This window comes from Photinus pyralis, unplaced genomic scaffold, assembly GCF_008802855.1.
Source record: "Photinus pyralis isolate 1611_PpyrPB1 unplaced genomic scaffold, Ppyr1.3 Ppyr1.4_LG2, whole genome shotgun sequence".
Lineage (NCBI taxonomy): Eukaryota > Metazoa > Arthropoda > Insecta > Coleoptera > Lampyridae > Photinus > Photinus pyralis.
In genome coordinates this window covers 44121603-44142857 of record NW_022170403.1, presented here as the reverse complement: position 1 = coordinate 44142857, position 21255 = coordinate 44121603, and the positions used below count along the sequence as shown (strand labels likewise).

At 35.3% G+C, this 21255-nt stretch overlaps 1 protein-coding gene and 1 non-coding gene across 2 annotated transcripts in view; one reads left to right on the top strand and one right to left on the bottom strand.

Moving 5' to 3' along the window:
• LOC116162806 (protein fem-1 homolog CG6966) overlaps positions 1–20976 on the bottom strand; it is a 72603-nt gene extending 51627 nt beyond the window's left edge. The window contains exon 1 of the mRNA XM_031476522.1: positions 20733–20976. Within this exon, the coding sequence (XP_031332382.1) occupies positions 20733–20792 (60 nt within the window). The 5' untranslated portion in view covers positions 20793–20976. The remainder of the gene's footprint in view (positions 1–20732) is intronic.
• Trnag-gcc lies at positions 4503–4573 on the top strand. Its single transcript has one exon. It is a non-coding gene; the product is annotated as a tRNA-Gly (tRNA).
• Positions 20977–21255: the final 279 nt, after the last annotated feature.

The following is a 21255-nucleotide window of genomic DNA, read 5'->3' as shown; positions in this document are numbered from 1 at the left end:
AGTTTGCCGACATTTTAACTAGGCGGGGGCTTTTGTTAATAATTTGGATTGCTGCGATATAGTTACAGCTTTCCGAATGTCATCAATTAAATCAATTTCGTATACACTTAAACGGATGGCGCCGCGAAGTCAGTACTAGACAGAGTAATGAAAAGTTCATGGAGATTTATAAAGAACAAAATAGTTTCCGTCACTTCCAATGGCATTTCTTGTAGGCACAGACACGCCTCTCATTGTTTATGTTTATGTATGGTAGGTACCTTACAAAATCAAGTTCATTAAGATTAGTCTTATTCATTTTTCACTGAAGGTCGAATTGTTAAGATTGAATGACTTTACAATTTTTTCTCCTTAAAATCCGTTACGGTATTTGACTTCAGTTATCAGAACATCAGGTACGGAACAATAAACTTCAAATTTCGAACGTAATTACTATTATTATCTATTTATAATGTTTATTAGTAATGTTCATTGTCAAGGTTCAGAAAGAAATCCAATAGAGCAAGATTACTTCTCCGAGAATCATTAAAAATTAGTGACGTCGATTGGTTGGGTGCAAGAACATAACACTACGAGAAACGTCAAAATATCAGAAACTTTGACGTACTTGTCCTACCGATTTTCAGAACTGAAGCGGAAATTATTAACAAAAATCGAAGTATCTGACCCAGAACTTACAGTTAATCGACCAATATACGATGTCGTTATGCACACATTTAATTATTACTTAAAAATCCTTGAATAAAATTATCAGCCAATTTCTCTAATTCACTTGTGTAAACGCAATGTGACGTCAATAAGTAGTTAAAAAATATTTAGCAAAATTTTAACGGTAGATACACTTTCAATGACATAAGAGAAATATTTGCAGATTTAAAAGTAATTTACGGAATTCGCCTACATATTTGAAAATATTTTGGTACCTATCTGATTTGGGTGCGATCACGATGACGCGCCGTTCCGTAAATATTCTCTTCTGCTATATTTATTCAGTACATTTTCCCAGTCGTGTGTAGTAATGAGGATTTGAATGCCTACAGCCTACCTTTCGCATAGTAAAAGTGAATGCATGTTAATGAAAGATGAATTATTATGGATTATTATTAGTATTCTTTGCCATTTACGTCCTATCTGATTTAAAAGTATATTGGTTCGGACGACGGATTCCTACAGGAAATAAGCACCATGTACCCATGCCCCCCCCCCCCCCCACCACACACCATCCGGAAAGAGGCGCCATTTCACCTTAACGTTGGGGGAGTCCAGCGCTAAGTGGTACGATTACGTAAAAGTTTTGACTATACGAGTGTATGTACCGTGTGTCCTATTTTGGTCGAGACTGCAATGCGAGCTGCAATGTATCTCAGCGGTTTCTAATGATAGAAAACTTGCGGTTTTCGCGGCCCTATGCCACTTTTTTCTGAACCTTTTAATACCAAATCAATCTGGCCTAGCCACATTTGTTTCCGCACCACAGAGTGAAAACGGAAAGTTTGACTTTTTGGGATGTTATAGTCTCGGTTATAGTAACTACCCATGTAAGATAGAAAAGGGGTAAAAACTGTTTGTTTATTTTAGATATTTTTACGTAGAATTCAGTGAAGTCGTACAAAATTTTTTGCCTTCCATTTCTGAGATTTGACCCAAAGTTGGTAATTTAACCACAACACCCTGTATATCTTAACACAAACGTTTTGCATTATGTTTGATGATTACATTGCTGTAATGTAAAGTTTAGCCATGAACCAAAAATATGGTAGGCCATGGATTTATGGAGATTTTGATTATTGTATCCATGGAAGCCGACAACAAACAATAAAAATGGCTGGTGGTAGAAACATGTCATTTCAAAACTTTGAAAAATATGATATAATATATAACTATATACAAAAAAATTATTATGATGATTTTACTGCTTTAATCCTTTAATCTATGTCCAGTTCCCCCTTGCCAGTAAGGTAGGAGCCCCCCTCCCACTGTTTGTCAACCATTGGTTTGTTGGATTTTTTGTAAACAATGCCGAGTTTTATTTTATACAGTTTATCTCAAAATACACTAACGAACGATAATAAAGACAATTGATAGGAACACAGATAGAGTTTAAATTAATTACAAATCTTTCAATCTATTTTTTGATGTTTTAATTTCAAACACTAGATAAATACAAGATACGAAGAATCGCATACGATTTTCAGTAGGGGAATTTTTTGCCACGAAGGTTTGGCATCGCTGCCTCTTTGCGTTTTCGAGTTAGATGAGAAACAGACGGACAAAACCAACATATAAGGGGAATTTTTTTTCTTTCGGAAAATTCCCCTAAAAATCAATACAAACCAGGTCAAAAATCAAGTACATTGTGAACGATATGAAGTGTTGCCAACTTCACACTGGTGATATCTGACGAACTTGTTAGTAGAGTAACGTCATACGTCTTTCTGACCTCATTGTCTTGTTTACAAGCTGCAAGAAGCATTCGCGTCTTATGTCAGTGAAATAAGCACACAAAAACTGTGCACAACTCTTGTACAGATAAAGAGCATTTTAAACCGAAATAGTAAATGGTTAGGTTATAAGGTGGTGGCAGCTACATGTACTTTCTTGGTAAAGGAAGCTCTTTACACATAAACATGGCAGACATTCACAATCTACGCTATATAATGCAAGAAGAATCAAGCCCTTATGGAAATCCTTCGAAATATTAGATTTTCCCCGAGATTTTCCCTTTGCAGGTGCCTTTCACCAACATTTTCGAGATATTCACAGTTAAGTTTTTACATTTCCAGTAGATATGTCTGATCTAGACGATCTTTCCACCCTTTAAAAGTATCCTCCTCCGACACTCCGTTCTGCAGAAATTGCACTGAAAGTTTTGACATGACTTATGCTGGTAGATATGCCTCGGCCTGACGTCCACTTCGTGTTCAAGACATTCTTTTCGACTTCACCAATAGACATGTCTCGTTCAGACGATTCATTTTGCCTTTGAGAGTGGTTTCCTCGGACAAACTGTTTTCGAGATATTCACTCTTAAAGTGTTTACATCACCGATGAGTATATTTCTTCCAGACGTTCGAATCGCACTTTGTGAGTACCCCCTCCGACAATCTGTTCTCCCACTGATCTCGAACAAGAGTCCCGCGGAAAATTATAGTGTGTACAAACTAATTCATTTCGATGAGACGTTTTATTAAAATACCATGAAGGGTAGAACGTGTATTCACCTTCCCCCATTTTCAAAAGTCTTACTTGGCACCACTAAAATGTGTATGCAAAATCTGAGACCAATTGGTGGGAAAAAAATGCGCTAAAAATATGGTACAAGAAAGAAATCGTGGTTTTTTAAAAGGTAATTTCTTTTAGTTTTCGACGACTCCTTTATATAACCTTTGATTACCTACTGGTTTCGATACAATCGAATTGTACAGGGTGAATCAACGATTGCGCGGAGTAACTTAATGCCTTGAAGATAAGATTTTTCGATAGAGTGCTTTTGTATTATGATATGGTTGAATATTCTCCATATTTTAAAAATATTTGGAATTATACAGGGTGCGCCCACAAAGTAGGGCGCCAAAATGTACATTTTTTAAATAGAACCCCCTGTATGAATGCATTTTTGAATTGTAATTGTAATTATACGTCTTTTTTATTATATGGTTAATATCCGAAAAACCAGTAGTTTTAAAGATGATTCGATTTGTAAGAAAAATTGGGCATTTCCAAGCGTCAGTATATTGTCAAAATGATTACTTAAATTTTGATTCCAGGTTTTATATCCTGGGTTAAGTAAAAGTCAAATAAGGGCATCTACTATGAAGCATTAACAAATTAGCTTACAGGGTGTTTTTTTGGTAGGTCCAAAGTTGTAAAACTTCATATTGAAAATCTCACTTTTTTTTAAATAGAACATCCTGTATTTTTTTCTGTCATCTATTAGCTCCTCCAAAAACCTTCAACTTTTGATAATAATGTCCTATACTTATCTCTGATAGTTTTCAAAATATCTTGGTTTTCCTGGTTTTTATATTCTACTCATAAATAAGTTATATGTAATTTACATAATAGTGAGGTGGCCGTGCAAAAAAAAGGCAATCCATCCCCATCTGTAGACCAGCATCAAGTGTTCTGTGCGTTGTGGCATTCTCTCTTGGCGAGATAATATGAGTGATCATGGGACACTGATAGAGGATACTAATACTTGAATAATCACGTTTAGTGTATTAGAAAACAATTACTCAATTTTTAATTAACAATTCGCCGACAGTACCCAATTTGCTTATAGGTAGTCCCTTTTTTGCAAAAAAAAAAATAGGCTCATTTCTGATATCGAACACCTTTGTTGTCGATTCTATAATGTCTATTAGAGATTTATTATGTACCTACCAACTTTATTCATTATCAAGTTTATCTATACTAGATTATAGATACAATGGACAATTAGCGCAATATGTAGGTAAGTGCAAAATGAGATTAAGTATCGTGTATTTCCTAATTCATTCATAGCATCGGTGGTTCAGTGGTAGAATGCTCGCCTGCCACGCGGGCGGCCCGGGTTCGATTCCCGGCCGATGCAACTTTTTTTAAATATTCGAATAATATTATCCTTGAAAATATTATACTTTCTTGAGCAACAAAAAGGCTAAAAATGCAGGCATAAAATTAAAGAGAGTTCGTATCACATACTATGGTGCGAATAGATTATTTGCAATGCTTTCGGTCTTGGGAGGCAAACGCAAGACATTTATGAGGTTTTTCATTTTTAAAAAACCAAAAATGGTACGTAAAAGGTAGGGCAAAAGGCTTTTAATTACGTCTGTTGAAGAATGTGAAAGATATACAATCCTAAATTAACCTTTTATTAATAAAAACTCAAAGTGCAAACAAAAAGCATTAATGTTCTTGCTTTTATTTTCATGTTTTAATTATATTCGGTACATACCTTTGAGCGGCGTCATACCTGATCATCGCTATCGACGTGTTTTTGCAACTCTTTCTTTCTGGTATAAATTACGATTTGCCTCGCGATTTGAATTAGCATAATTAAGTTGGTTCGTTTTGACGCAAAAGCTTTGGTGTACTTTTGGTTACCAAATACTTTGAATTTGGTACCAATGACATTACGCAAGAAATTTACCAATCCAAGAATTCTGAACGATAGGTACTGCACAACCATCGAAGATTAGCAACAATTACATTAGTGCATTTAAAGACATTCTAATTTAAATAATGATGAAATTAACGGTTCACCTTTACAGCGTTCAGCAAAACCATTTGGCTATAACCAGTCAGTCAATTTGCGTCCGTTCACTTTCAGTCTGCGATTCAACACAAATAAATGGATGCTTTCATTTTCGAGGCTGTTGATCATTGGGCCCATTTACATTTCCCGTTGGATCATTACGATGACCTAATTCCTATTGTTGACATGAATAACGTTAATACGGGAAATTTACAATCGTTAAGAATCGTTACCTCTTTTTTATTGTCTGTTGTCACGATACTATGAATTATTTATTATGGTTTGTCTAAGCATGCATGTTCATGAGATCGACTTTTTTGTGTTGTACTTGCTAGACAATACAAGGTAAGTCACGAACTGACGGGTAAGAACAAGTGACCTTAGATCCAAATCCGATGAATTTATAACGAAAATAATTTCTACTATTAGACATTTTTTAATAGGCTACTCTCAAAAAATTTCGAGGTCTGTCGGATGATTTAAGAGCAAAAGCTGATCGAGGTCACTTTCAATGTAATCTAGGGAAATAATATTTCATTTTATCTCTTTGTTTCCACTATCTATGGATTTTTTTGTAACGAGTATCAATTAAAGTGATTAACTTGCAACTATTTTTACTTATACACTAGCACGCTAGAGGGCAAGTCACTCCAGGTTTCCGCTCAACAGATTGGTCGCACATTTCCAACATTGGATGAACTATGTTTATCTGCCCGGTCGCAAGAGCGGATCCAGATATTTTTCTCAGAAAACTATTTTAGTTTCGATTCGGTATAGAAACTATTACTTTAATTTATAATAAAAAAATTAATGATACTAGATTGCACGGACATTTTTTATAAGTTGGTTCTTTCAATAAACATTGTGAAAGTTGCAATTAAGTTTATGGGGCGTTTGGCAAATAGCCCCCGGGAGGGGTAAGGTCTCCTGTTAGTTTAGTAAGTTTTACAGATATTAACGATTCATTCTGTTGCCTTACAATTCACCTAAACATAGAAAATCTTAAGCAATCGGTGATAACCAAAATATTTTGTGAAAATGGCGATCCCTGATTTCTTATTTACGGTGATATTTTCTCTAATATATGAACTTTAGTCCAGTGGCTTGGTATGGATAATTTCGAATCATTGAAGGTTCGGATTCGATGGTTTCTTCATCTAAGTATTGACTGTGTGCATTCATTCTCCAGCATCTTATGCGTCACTTTTAACAACAATAGTAAGGAGGATATCGTTGCGTTTTTTTTTGCTCCTTCTTTGTAAGTAATTTTGAACATTTGAATATTTGCATATTACGCTCTCCCATTGTGGGGGCCATTTTTATTTTGCGATTTAATGACAATAAACAGCATTTATTTTGGTACTTAAATTGATTTATACTCTTTTTAAGGCCCCTGTATCTTCTCAATTTCAGGCGGGGAGAGTTAATTCAGAAATTGGGTGGCGCTCAACACTTGATAAGTTCAGAAGATCAGTTTATCCAGAAGGAACTACTGCTGTGGAAGATTCTCAAGCTCTTATTTTGTGTTTTACAAGCAAGTTGGCCGTTTATAAGGCGGGTTTGAGGAATCCCAGCGCCAATTCTACCTACCCTTTATAACTCTTCCTTGAGGTTGGTGAATATATGACATGATAACGACTTTGGCGAGTACTGGTAATTGCCAAACTTAGTACGCTGTGACTTTGTGGAATTAGTTATCATAAAATGTACCAATGGCAGCCAGTTGAGTTCTTTTTACAGTTTGAGAACTCGATTTGCGAATTTATAAAACTTCATTCATAGATAACTTGATTTTTTCAAACATAATTCCACACTTTTTATTCATTGTGATATTTTATTAGCTTTCTAAAGATACAAGGTTATCGGTATCTATTATACTCGCTAGGAGAGAATGCCGGTCGTAGAACACCTGATTCCGGTCTACAATCGTATGTTTTTCATATTAAAAATTAAACCATACGATTGTAGACCTGTATTTTCTGCTGGCGATTATATCTTTGGTAATTTTCGTTTAATTTTGCAATTTTTGACTAATTTGCTATTTTTAAATTTAAATTTTCATACATAAGCGGCTAGTAGGCCGTAAACAGTAAAGAAACGTCAAAATTGACTTTGACATGTTGTACTTAATTATCGGTTTCTACGTTAGATAAAAGTTCTCCGTTTTAGTTCTGTTACGAGTTCTGTTATTATATTTGTAATTAGGTTAAAATGAAATAGAGATAATGAGTAATTTTTATATGATTTTTAACGCTATTATGACCACTTTCTTCGTCCGTCCGAGGCCTTAACTACTCCTACAGTTCTCATAATATTTTTTAATTCGTTCTTTTTGCATTCAGTAGCTTATAGCTCTGGTACCTGACCAAGAAAAATCTTGACGATTAATGTACGCATGCGCAGACCTTAACTTATTTCCCTTTGTACACATAAATGACACTGTATATGAGAGTATTTCAATTTAGTAAGTGTAAATCTGGGGGATATTTCTGAATAAGCACAAGGCTGTTTACTTATTTTACTTGAACTTGTTATCGCAGTGTCTATTTTTCCTTTGAGAATTGTTTGTAATTGTGTAAAGTTGATCGCTTTTGTTAATTATTCAATTTAGATAAGGTGTTAGCAGTAAGACACATCTGGTCAAATTTACGTTTTTAAAAAAAGGTTACATCTGGTGGTTTGCGATAGTTTTTTTACCGGACGAAAATTAATTAACGCGCGTTGTGTTTTTGTCAGTTCTAGTGCGCCTGAATATCGCAAATTTTGTACCACCAAATTATTTGGATTATTTAAAAAAGCCACCTTTTTGCAAATAAATTTGCAAAAAAATGCGCTAAAAAACTGTAAGTAATTGAGCATTTTACTTGTCATATGTGCAAACAATTTGCATTAGTAATCAAATTACCGGACTTTTTTGTCAAAAAAATCGTATGGAAAGTATTACGTTTTTTCATGATTTTCCTATGCGTTTCCATAGCGTCTATGAACTATAGCATCAATTTTTGAGTGACAGTAAATCACGAATGTCAATGATATTCAATTTTGGGTTATTAAAGAGTAATATGCAAAAAAATTTTGTGTACAACACGTATTGGAAGAGACTTTTTTCATGAATTTGCGAGTATCACTTTCAAGACTAGTTCATGGACTTTGTTTCATTGCGTTCGCGAATAAATAGTTATCATTGTCAATCAATTAATTGTAGTCCGTTTGGCGTAACTCTGATTCTAAACTCACAGGTGGGGAGTGGCCAGTTTTTATACGTAGCCTAGTATAAAAACAGTCGCAGGTACTCGCCCACTGCAAAACTTGTGTCCTTTTCTTCGCATGGGCTAGATAGAAATGAAAAAAATAATAGCATAATTTGTGTACACCTCACAGGTGACCAGTTTTGCAGTGGGCGGCTAGCTGCGATGATTGACGTGACTGTTTTTATTCTAGACGAGCAATAGTGGTACAGAACATCTCCTGACTACCATGCTTCGGAAGGTATGTAAAAAGTACTACAACTGTCGTTAGGTCACACAGACGACTGTTGATGCGATCTGAAAACGTCTGTAACCCGGGACTGCCAGCCATACGATAAATAAATAAAATCAATTAATTGTGTTTATTTCGAATCCATTGTGCGACCCGGACAGAATTTTTCATGTCAGATTTTTCTATTGGTACCCAAGATTTATTTCAGGTGTTGATCAAAATTTGTGTAATAAATTCTTTGGAATTTTCGAAGTTGATCGAGGCCATCGAGTCTCTCAAAATGAAAAACTGTAAGTCAATATTAGGATTTTTCTTCTAGGAGATGCCGAATGTGTACGAAGGGACGTTATAAAAGTTTCAATTTTGATTTGGTTTGAGCTAGCCGGACAGGTGTTTTGTGGGTGGTGTAGAGACCGCACACCATTGCACATACACAGCAATATTAACCAATTTAACCTACACTGTATCTCTCACCGTTACGGAGTTCGCAATAGGGAGCTACGAATTTGAACCACCCTGTACTTACACTTATCGCCCTCCTCGAATCTTCTTATTTTATTTCGTAATCCGCACATCCAACCTCAGGAACACAACCAAACCAGTTACAATGAAATAAAACCAAACACTTCCGTACTTGTGCTCTCTAATTCCATAGACAGACAATTTTATTATTGGATTTGTGTTAATAAAATTCACGGGAAGTATAAATACCTTGTTAGTTGGATGGACGCTAGGATGGACGTATTTTAATTTATAGAAATTTCCGTATCTGAAAGTGAAACAACACATGGAATGGCAGAAATGAAGATCGACCTTGTTCAAACTATTTTTAAACATACCATACCAATGCGAAAGGGTTATCGAAGCGAACTGAACTTATGAGTTATGGATAATCCTTAGCATCTACATCCTCTTCCTATTAACCACATTAACAAACCACATGTGGAATTTTGTTTTGAATTTTATTATCTGATAATGGATCTCCCTGACCTGTAGTAGTGAGAGTCTGCTTCCGACTTTGAACGGGATTTATTTGTTTGTTTTTTTCAAATATTGTTCTATCAATATACACAAGGTTTGCGATATGATAAAAATAAACGTGTACTTGTGTCATTTATTTGTTTTACGTGACCGGATGAATAAGTACAATCGAACGTTATGACTACAAGTTATCGATTGCTTATATCCGTTATAGGTTGGTTACACATTAGTAGCAAGCCAAAAACATATAAGATTGTATCCGAGATGTATCCAATCATCGCCATCGGTAATTTCTAGATTACTCAAAATGTTGGTCAGTGTTTAATAAGCTGTCGGGTGCCACAATCAACTTTTAATCTCGTTGCCAAGGATCTGCAAGCCATTTGCGAGTTGTCTTTCAATTCCTCGTCTTTCAATATTGGAATATTTCATAGTTCTTTGTATTACTTTGTTTACTTAATTGTTACATAACAAACTCCTACAGTTTTCCCGATATTTACCTTTTTGCATTTCGTAAGTAATAATAGAACCTACTATACCTCGACCAAGGTACTACTTGTCCATGAGCCTAGTGGGGCACAAAATACGACCAACACACTTTGAGAAAATGTTTTACATTAGTAGTGGTTATTAAACCACCTTACCTTTTGGGGAGTAAATTTTTAAAACGGGCAAACTTAGGGGCCCATTCACAAGGCGTACACTCATTCATTGGGATATTTTGCTACAGAACAAGGTATTGCCCATTAAAAAAGTAACATCGATCGAGTATGTACTAACGTTACTTTCTTTTACGTGTAAAACTTTTCTCATTTTTTATTACGTTACTATTTCGTTTAATTCGCCAAAACAAACATAAACAATACCTAGTACCTGTAGGTGTGAGTTCATCGTAAAATTTATAAAACCGCAACCGAATGAATTCATTTTCTCACTACTACACGTGCCATGTCATTTACATATATTAACAAGGATTATGTAAATACCTGTGATCGCACGCAGGTTTCGTTGATCGAAGTCATCATCGCAACATCGGGTTTTGATCACTGCAAGTATATGATCATTGAGACAAACAAGTGTATAGTATAGGAAGACATCAAAATTACTCTTCTCTTTTGTTGACATTTTTTCATAAATGGATATGGGTCGAATTGGTTGTGCTCTTGTACAGTATTTTATCTACAAGTGTAAATAAATAATTTTAAGTACACAATGTAATCAGTTGTTCCACCTACTCTTGTTTTGACATTCATACATTATTTCCAAGGATTTTCATAGTTATAAAGTAAAGAAGAATTTTTTGTTCTAAAACGAGTTTTTACGTAGAATTTTAATTGAAAACTGTATACACAAGATAAAAAAAGATTTCTAGTCGCTCCAAAAACAAAAAATCATGTCAAATTCGGTACTTTATTTATCATTGGGTCAAACACATCTTCAAGATTTCTACACGATTGTTGATAATGATGCAGAATGCACTTGAAGCATACCCGGAGATAGCGGATGACATCTTGTTTTGTGATAAATAAGACCCACATTGTGAGTAAAAGTCCTTTTTTCTCGTAAATAACTCGTAAACGGTGGCCCATAGCAAAAAATGTTACTGTTAACTCTCTGACAATTAGACCGGGAGGTGGTGACACTTTTTCTGGTGGTGTGATTTGCTACAACTTACAAGTATGGTGACCATTCAAAGGTTTAATTAAGTACTCCTCAAAACGAAAATGGTGCTAACTCTCTGGGAGTGGGGCTGTTATCGCGTGACGATTGTTTAAAAATGGGAAATTTCATGGTTTTGGACAATTTGTTACTATGGCATTTCTGTTCCGCCATTTGTTTGGCCACCGACTACCAGAAAATCCAAAGAATTTTGTGTAGCAAATTGTCCAAAATCATTAAATTTTCCGACAATCGTCACGCAATAACGGCCCCACTCCCAGGGAGTTACCACCATTTTCGTTTTGAGGAGTGCTTAATTAAACCTTTGAATGGTCGCCATACTTGTAGCAAATCAAACCAGAAAAAGTGTCACCATCTTCCGGTCTAAATATTTCAAAGAAGTGTCATAGCAAAAAAAACGATGAAGATGTTGCAGAGCTTTTGACCTACATATGAACTAACTCCATTTCCCATGGCTCTATTCCTAGATGGTGAAATGCGAAAAGGAAAAAAGTCATACTCTACGATGTTTTACGAGTAGTCAACAACGCCGCTCTCGACGAACCACAGAACCGATGTTGTAGATGGTGGTTCCCTTCTACACCGTATGAATTGGAAATCGTCCGTCAATGTTTCTGCGACTTGCCATCAGTACATTTTTTTATTGTTTTTGATGGTTACTGTAATGTCAACAGCACAAAAAATAAACAAATAAATCAATAAATAAATGAATAAATAAAAATCACAGCAGCGGGGATTGAAACAACTGCTACAACAGGACATGCTGAGGATACTATTGTCAGGTGCGGGATGGATAAGGCTGCCGTACATCCAACTGTTGTAATAGCTGGGGGGAATGTCGACCTAATAGTTGTCATTGAATTGGCATCATCAAATATCAAAGTAGGCGTTATGAAACGAGAGCGTGGGAAAGAGGAGACCAAATTGTTTTCAGTGATAATTCGCCTTCTACACCGCTTCTCCGGATGCGGCGTCACCTCCGCGATCCATAAAAAGAGCAAAGTGGGAATTGCTAAGCAATTCACAGGTAAACCAAACCTGATTCAAAAAATGGCTTGCGAGTTCTCAACATCACCTGAAAGCATTGAACAGGCCGGCGATTCTGGCGATTGATGAAGCCGAAATCAGATGTGGACACGTTTTCCTCCTACCAGAAGAGCTTCGAACCAGCTCTCGTTCTGTTTTAATTACACAAGTTGTCTGCGGTGTATGCTCGGGCTCATACACTAACGGAGTCACTACGTACCATACTCCAATAAAATATATCTCATTAAATATTGGTCGCAGCGGAAAAAGTGTACAAAACTTTTATGTAAAGAATATACTTGTAAGAACATTTTTTGCTATGGGGTAACGTTTACGAGTTATTTACGAAAAACTAAAAAAAGGAACCTTTACAGTCCCCCTCCCCATGACCCGTTAGTTTCACCCCCTTCCATCAGTACTTTTACGGTTGGTTTCTGTGCTAGCCACTGCAAATTTTTTTAAAAGTATACATAGCACATATGTACTCATTTAAGAAAAATTCCCTGTACCTGTAGGTTGCACCACCTTACATGATAAAATTATTAAATACGCTAATGAGTTCAGATTCAGAAGATAATGAACACGACCAGGGTGAATCTGAAGATGGTCGTGAGGGGGATAACCAACCAACTCTAATATCTAAAAATGTCTTCATATTTTATGGTTATTTCAATGCATAAACAGTGTGTCCATGCCTCCATGGATTTAGTGCATATAATATATAATAATTTTTAGTCCACTTTCACTGTCAAAAAATAAAAAAGTGCTTTTGCACTCTTGACCATCTGTCTGTCTGTCTGTCACAAAGTCACAAAGGCTCCGGAACTACACCGGGTGTCTTTTTGCCGATTTCTAAAAATTAGATTTTAGCAGATAACAAAAATGTATTAAAACAGGTTGTTTAGAATTAAAAGTTATGGTGGACTTCCAATTTTCATACAAATTTGTGATTTTTCTTACAAACAAGAGTTCAAAAGTATTGGCCCAACACAGCTTTTTACGTGGTTTTACGTGGTAAGAGGATATAAATTGGGGATTTGGGATTGATCATTACGAATTTACCTCAAATTTATCGTGTACTATTACTCTTCAAGAGTTTCCAGATGGAATAAGAATAAAGGGTAATTTTAAGTATATATAATATGTGAATATGACGTAGAATTTCCAAGCGGGATTTCACATGATAAATATAGAATGTAAGTGATGAAAGGTTTCACAAAGTAGAAAAGAACACAAGGAAACTCGTTACTCTTGCTAAATCAATAGGAACAAAAGGATCTCAAGTTAAGGGTAGTATTAAGTACTTAACTATTTCTTCGATCATAATAATTACAGTTTGCAAATGTGTTGATTACTCACAAATATTTACTATATATAACTACTTTACCTACGCTATCATCGGATGCTAAAAATATACCTACTTGAACTGTCGACTGTAGGTGAAGAAGTCTTTTATTAACTTTGCAGTTGCGTAGAAAACGTTTATTTGTTAGAATACTTTGTATAAGGTGAAATGTGCTTGTCATGTGCCTAAATTAAATCGCAGTGTCATTTACCGTGCTCTATTTTCATCTCTTCTCTTACTCGCCTATAATCAATAAAATTAAACACCCACGCGGCCTTCCAGGTAACTCCTCGACGCTCATTTATAATCACCCAGGCTCCCTAAAATTGTAGTGAATACAGTAGACAGTAGTTTCTAAATTTGCTTGAAAAATATATGATCGTTTGACTGAAAGACATTTTCCTCGAGATTTTCACCGAAATGTTTTGTTTTATACATGGTCTAACAAATAAGTGTGTTAAAAAAATTGGGCGTTACATCATTTTTTCCAAATAAAGCGGCAGCCCAAAGCGGATTGTTCAGAAGTTTGATCTCCAAACTCTTTGCAGTTTGTGTAATCGTCGACATCCTTTGATCATTCCTTGATTCTTAAAAAGATACCCCAGTTATTCACAATACTGCGATTTCGCTAAAATTTTTCCTATCTTCATTCATCACAATGAATTTTGGGATAGGAACTTTGGAAAACATTTGTAAAATGTGAAAAGTCATACCCAATGTACCTAGTACACCAAAATTTACTTAGGAGGAAATCAAAACAAGCACTTTTTCCAAATAAACCGAGTGTACAACGTGTTTCGTGTAAAAGCTACCCCCTAAAAAGTGGTGAAATTTGCATTTCTTCTCGGCAATCATAAGTAAGAGTTACAAAGACCAATGGCACATATTTGAATAGGCTTTGGAGTATGATATTTCCGATTTTGCAAAAAATTTCAAAATTCGCTCTCCGCGAGAGCGCACATCGAGGCACACATCTAAGTAGGGGTGCGAAAAAAAACTCTGATTTCGACGAAATTTGGTATCTGAGGGTTTTTGAACATGATAATCACAAATCTGCAATTAATTTCTGGAAAATTCGACTCCAATTCTTGACCGGACAACTAAAATGTAGAATATTCCACGAAATTTGTTGTGTATACTCACATACTTGATGAGTTAAGGTAAAATTGTCGAACAGTTTTAACATTGGAAATGCTTATGTTTTCTGTATGGGTATGAAGTTAATACCAGTTTCGCCAAGCAGAAAAGAAGACAGTGGTGTCGCGTCAAGTTTTGATTGTATCGTACTCGGCCGCAATCGGTAGATAAAAGAAAAGTCGCGGACACTGTCGATACAGTACTTACTTAATAGTGCGCAATTGTTTTGTTAATTCCAATCTAAAATTCTCGCCCATCTCCTTTAATAGGATTACGAGCATGTTATGGTGGGGCTTATTATTCAGAAAGTGTACGTTAGGCTTATTTATGTTTTACATATGGCGTTATACGGATATCACTTCCAATGTTTCCAATGGTTGCATGGATTGGGAAATCTGTAAATTTTTTAAAATCATTTTTCAATCAAAAGTTCGGGTCAAAAAATATCCCCCGCCTACTAGTGAGTCATCTAATTTCGCATAAGTTCCATAACAATAAATAAGCATTATTCCAAGTATTTTAGTATCGACAATTTTTTGTTATTTACGACATTTTAAACTAATTACATACACAAGGTAGCTTCTCTGTTTTTGTTTAATAACGAAAACGATTTAATAGTCGAATTGTTGAACGCGAAGATAAAACCAGATACTCGACCAGATATATACCACGAGAGCAAAGAATAATTTCCCCCTTGGTCAATTACGGCCCTCCGCTTCGCGTCGGGTCGCAAACTTGACCGCGGAAGGAAATTACATACTGCGCTCTCTTGATATATAAATAGCTATTATTGCCTAGTATTTGTCTTCATTATATATTATTATTCAAAACTCTGCAGAAACATGTACCTAAGTATTTTCCTGAGAAGATTTGTCGGCAATTCTTTCTGAAACCGTATTGTGTAAATTAGTTCCAAGTTTATTATCAATTACATTGACGTTTGGTAACTTCAACATCAATCTATTGTTCTTCTAGTATAAAAACAGTCACGTCACTCATCGCATGTAGCCACCCATGACCCACTGCAAAACTGGTCGCCTGTGAGAAGTACTATGCTAGTATATTTTCATCTCTATCTAGCCTTCTATCTAGCCCATGCGAACAAAACATACAACTTTTGCAGTAGGCGACTACTTGTCACTGTTTTTATACTAGACGACGTATAGGTTCGTAAAGAAAAAAATAATTTACTGGCCATAGCTCTTAATTTCGTGAAGTACACAGTTCTCTGCTAGTCAGAGGAAATGCAGTTTTGAGGCTGCGTTTTAGGAGAGGAAATAGTTCGTTATCGCCCGTTTGTAGGAGCAAAACGACCGGGACCGAAATGACTAGATCCGGAACCGCCACGACCGTAACAGGGAGACAATAATGGTGGAGGCGTGAACATCCTTTACGAGAACACGGTTTATTTTGTCTACAACGACAAAGTGCCGTAAGCCGGTAATGAATGGCGCGAGAAACTAAGAACATGTTTGTCAAAAGCTGAAAACGAATTTTAATTCAAGATTACTACCTATAAAAAAATTTAGTAACTTGTATTGTAAGTACTAAACCGAGTATTAAATCAATTGTGGATATTGTAAAGTACATTAGATGTACGAGTATTTAAATATCGATGGGGGGTCCAGTAATACACGACCTCGAAATTTCTTTCCCAGAACTTCGCACAAAATTCAATTCAAGGTTAAGTTTACAATAATTTTGCAAACAACGTTGACCCTTCGCATTGACCTCATATAAAAAATATAATGATAAAACAGAAAACAACAAGTAATGTATTGACGAACCGTAATAAAACTCTGATCTTATCATGTGATATGCAATCCAGACAATACGTATAAGTAGGTAGATTAAGTATTAAACCAATTAAAATGTTTTATCCAAACTAGGCTCAGATCCACCTAATAAAAAATGTGCTAGATCTTCGGTACTTTGATACAATTATAACATCCAAGATAAGACTAAAGGAAGTTACATTACGTTACAACACCGTATTGGAAAAATTTTAACAAAATGAAATACAAAATGTAATGAACTAAGTATGTAAAACCGAATAAAACTTGCGAACAAAACGAAAACTTCAAGAAAGTACTCCTCAAAACAAATTTGTACCGTCAGTGATACACTCTATTTCTCGCTCTATTTATTAAAAAAAATGTATGCTGGTACCTTTTACTGCTCATCTTTGACGTACTTATATAGAGTCTTCGTTTAGTTAAAAATGATTGCGAAACTTTCACAGATCCATCAGTATAGACTTCCCATCTGTCGCGGACATTTTCATAAAAAGTCGTCTGCAATTTCTTTACTTATGAATTTATTTATTATCTTTCCATTTTCCCTTCATTTCCAAATACATTCGAAGCGGAAAGAGACCTTCCCACGCAATTTTTTTTGCCTTTATTCATTTACCACTAAATATTGAAACAAGACTACTTACAATTAAATAGAAAACACTCTCCATCAAGTAGAAATACGAGGCAATGAAGGGGTTGAAGGAGCCACTCTCTCATCATATCTCGAAAACGGCACATACTACCACGAGGAAAAATGTCGTCTTTTGAAAGTAGACATAGGGAAATAGTATTTGTACAACTAGAGAAGAAAGTGGAGTTTTTCAACTCGAGTTCAAAGTTGCACTCGGTAGATGACAAATTTTTTAGAACCAGTTATAACTGCTCGTATACCTCTACTATAACTTTAAAATACGATATTTCAGCAAAATAAAACAGCTGCTAGTAACATTTTTGTGAGAAATTGCGACAGCAATGGCTCACCCAACTTGCCCGACAGTTTATCGCGACACTTATTGCCGAGCTTATTGCTCACAGTTGTGAATACATGTGGAAGTCTGATTTAAGTCCTTTAGATTACTTCTTGTGGGGATATTTAAAGAATAAAGTTTATGCTACACCGCCCGGAACATTACAAGGGTTGCGAGCACGTATAACCATAGTGTAAAAATAGAATACACTATGGTAACTCAACAACAATTTCGAGCGATTACCCCTGAAATCTTGCAACATGTACGGCAGCGTTTTGAAGAAAATCTTTATTATTGCATGGAAGCAGGCGGGAGGCAATTCGAGCATTTATTGAAATAAATGTTGTGTGTTTAAAGTTATTTGTTATTTTTTGCACAATTTAAACCTTGTATTAAAAATGTTAATACAAGGTGACTTAGGTCGCATTTGTTTTGGTTTTTTTTAGAAAAAACCGAGGAAAAAACCATTTCAAATGCGAATATCTCCGAAACGAATCAATAGAATTTAAAAAGCAAAGCAGATTAGTAATCACGATTAAATTGGCTTTCAAATAATGTGCCATTTGCCATAGGATTCCAGTTAAAATTTTAGGGGTTAAGCTCCCTACGTAGAGGGGTGAAGACTTGGGTTCGTGATTTGTATTCCAAAAGTTGTCCCCCTCGAATACAAAATTGACGTGTTCGAGGATTTTTCGAAATTTCTAAATTTGATACCCTAAAAGCCCTCTGTATACTTCTCGTTGGGCCACTCTGTATGGATAATATCGGAGAAACTAGTAGATAATTCGATTTGTAAGAAAAATTTGCAAAATCAGTTTATTGTCAAAATTGTTACTTAAATTTGAATTCCAGGGTCTATATTTTTTATCCTGGGTTAAGTATAAGTCAAATAAATACATCTACTATGAAACAATAAAAAATAGCTTACAGGGTTTTTGTAGGTACAAAACTTCATATTAACAATCTCATTTTTTTTTAAATGGAACACCCTGTATATGCGTTTGAGATAACGTGACAAATGCCGTTTACTTGTAATTCTATTTTTATTAAAATACTTATAATAGTTTCTCGTGTAAACAAATAGATATTTTGCGATACCCTGGCACCTTACTCTATCTTATGAAACAGAAATTTATTCATTCTTTTTCCACTGTCATGTACCCTATTGAACGAGAGTTGAAAAACACTTTCTTCTCACTCAAGTTCAAAAATGTAAACATCACTATTTTTTTAAATATTGTTAAAATATTTTCTTTTTTGCCTGGCAAATTTTGTCTTGGCTATTGTATGTTCGTAGTTTCTTGCGTTTTTACATATTAATAGCGCCATTTCTTAAAAAATAGTGATATTTACATTTTTCAAATCAGAAAAAAGTCTTCTATCAAATGACACAGTTAAAATGACTCCCATAAGAAAAAAACAAAGTTGATGATGGTTAACCGGAGAAGAAACGTCAACATTAAAATTTAAAACTAGCATCTTATAGAGGGAAAAAAGTGGCCATAATAATGTGTCATTTATTTTGAAGTAGGTATCGTTTTAAATATCTTCAGTAAAAAATAAAAACGATTTTGCAAAATGTCGTTTTTTTCAGGATATCTCTGAAAATAGTCGGATTTTTTTCAGTTTTAAAATTGCATTTTGTTATGCATCAAAATAAGCAACTTGGCAAAAACTACCTACCTACTTATCTCTTACAGTTTCCGAGATCCCCATGGGCCATGGTGGCCCTAGAATTTGAATCAGCCTGTATAGGTATAGTTAAAAAGCTCATGAGATATCGCATTTAACAAAAGTGCGAAATTGCATTTGAAAAAAGTTATCTATGAATGAAATTTTCTAAATTGGCAAACCGTAAAAATTAAAAAGAATTCGACACTGTCCGCCCCTCAGACCTTTACATTGGTGCATTTCATAATATGGTTTCGAGCATTTTACCGGTTACTTTGTATTAGGTTTTACTGCAGTTTTGTAATTCGTAAGGTAAATACCTATAGAACAACTTAAGACCTTCTGCAGAGGCACCCTCGGAAGCACCTCTAAAAAGCATTCTACGGGTCACTCTGTAATTGGGCGCAAGCCTGTTGATGGCCCCGAACAAGAGAGGAATAATAAATAAAAAATAAAAATAAATAAATAAATATCTAAAATTTGAACGAAATCCCTTGAGCCGTTATCTAAAAAAAATTGTATATCTTTAAAACTTGCTTAAAATGATCTAAACGTCAACGTTTGAAATTTTGACATGTTCATAAAACAGTGATCGCAATTCTCAATACCGACCTAGCTAAAGGTTAAGGCCGAGGCTAAGGCTAAAAATGAGTATTATGTCCTGTGTCCCTTCTTGCCAAAAATATAATTTCTTGTGCCTACAATAGAATTACGTACGATTCTAAAATGAACGGATAAATAGCACAGACAAAAAGCACGGGTCCTACGAATCCCATGTAAACAAAAACTCATTAGTTTGTTGTGGGTGACCTCATTTAACGAAAATCGTTAATACCCCACTAGCACTTAAAACAATGAGGTGCTAATAGAACCTTGATCTTTTTTGTCTCGCATCGTGCAGTGCAATGACGTTGCTCCACTTTTTAAATGCCACCTCCCAAAGTGACATTACGGATGATTTGTACTTAATTATTAACGATCTAACTACTTAAATGATGAAAATCCTTTGCAATCAAATCACAGTTCATGCAATTCAATCACCGGCCTTGACTGATCTTCAATGCTCTTCGATTTAATGAGATTGTCCTTTCGCCTATCATACTATAAAAGTATAAGCTATTATTGCAAAATCTGGAAGTTATCTTTGCACACCAAGGATCAAGGAAGTGAACATTTTTGAGCCAAAATTTGCATAACGCCGTATCACAACAATCAATTATCACTATCGAGTTGCACCTCACAATAAAAGATAAGGTGATTTAAATTTAGTTCGTTAGCTCGTGTCGATACCGATAGAGAAACGTTAATCGCTGAGGGCGGTTCAAGTTTAGAACAATTTGGTTCATTGTTACGATTGTTCTAACAAGATGTAGGTAATGTCGTCGTAGTGGATCTTAAAATAGTCTTACCTTTAACCGATTTAGATTACCGTCTCGTGCAGCGTTATAAACGACGCTCTTGTAATCCATTATTGGTAACACCTCTCACAGAACAAAATTCAAGTCGAGTTTTTAGAGTAAATTCAAACTACATCACTCACTTTTCACCTCCACAGCTGACTAGCAACTATTAAAATCGAATGATAACCAAAACAGAAGAGAGTGGGTAACTACGGACGCGGAGCACCGCGAACCGGTCGCACTCGCTTTACGAAGAATTCTGTGCCGAGCCATTCATAAACGCCACGATTTCGTTACCTTAATCAACCAGTAGATGTCCGCATCTACAATAAAGTATAGAGTTTCCGTATAAACTTTGAAGGTGGACCCCTAAAATTCACCGTAAACAATTGCCGCTTGAAAATGAACCAATGTACCTGGTTCTAAATTCAATGTACGGTGTGCCTCAACAGTTTTCGAAAAATGTGGTTCCGAAAAGTCACAGGCAACTTCACGTGAGTACCGGAGATTTTGAATGAATTTCAAAATTATG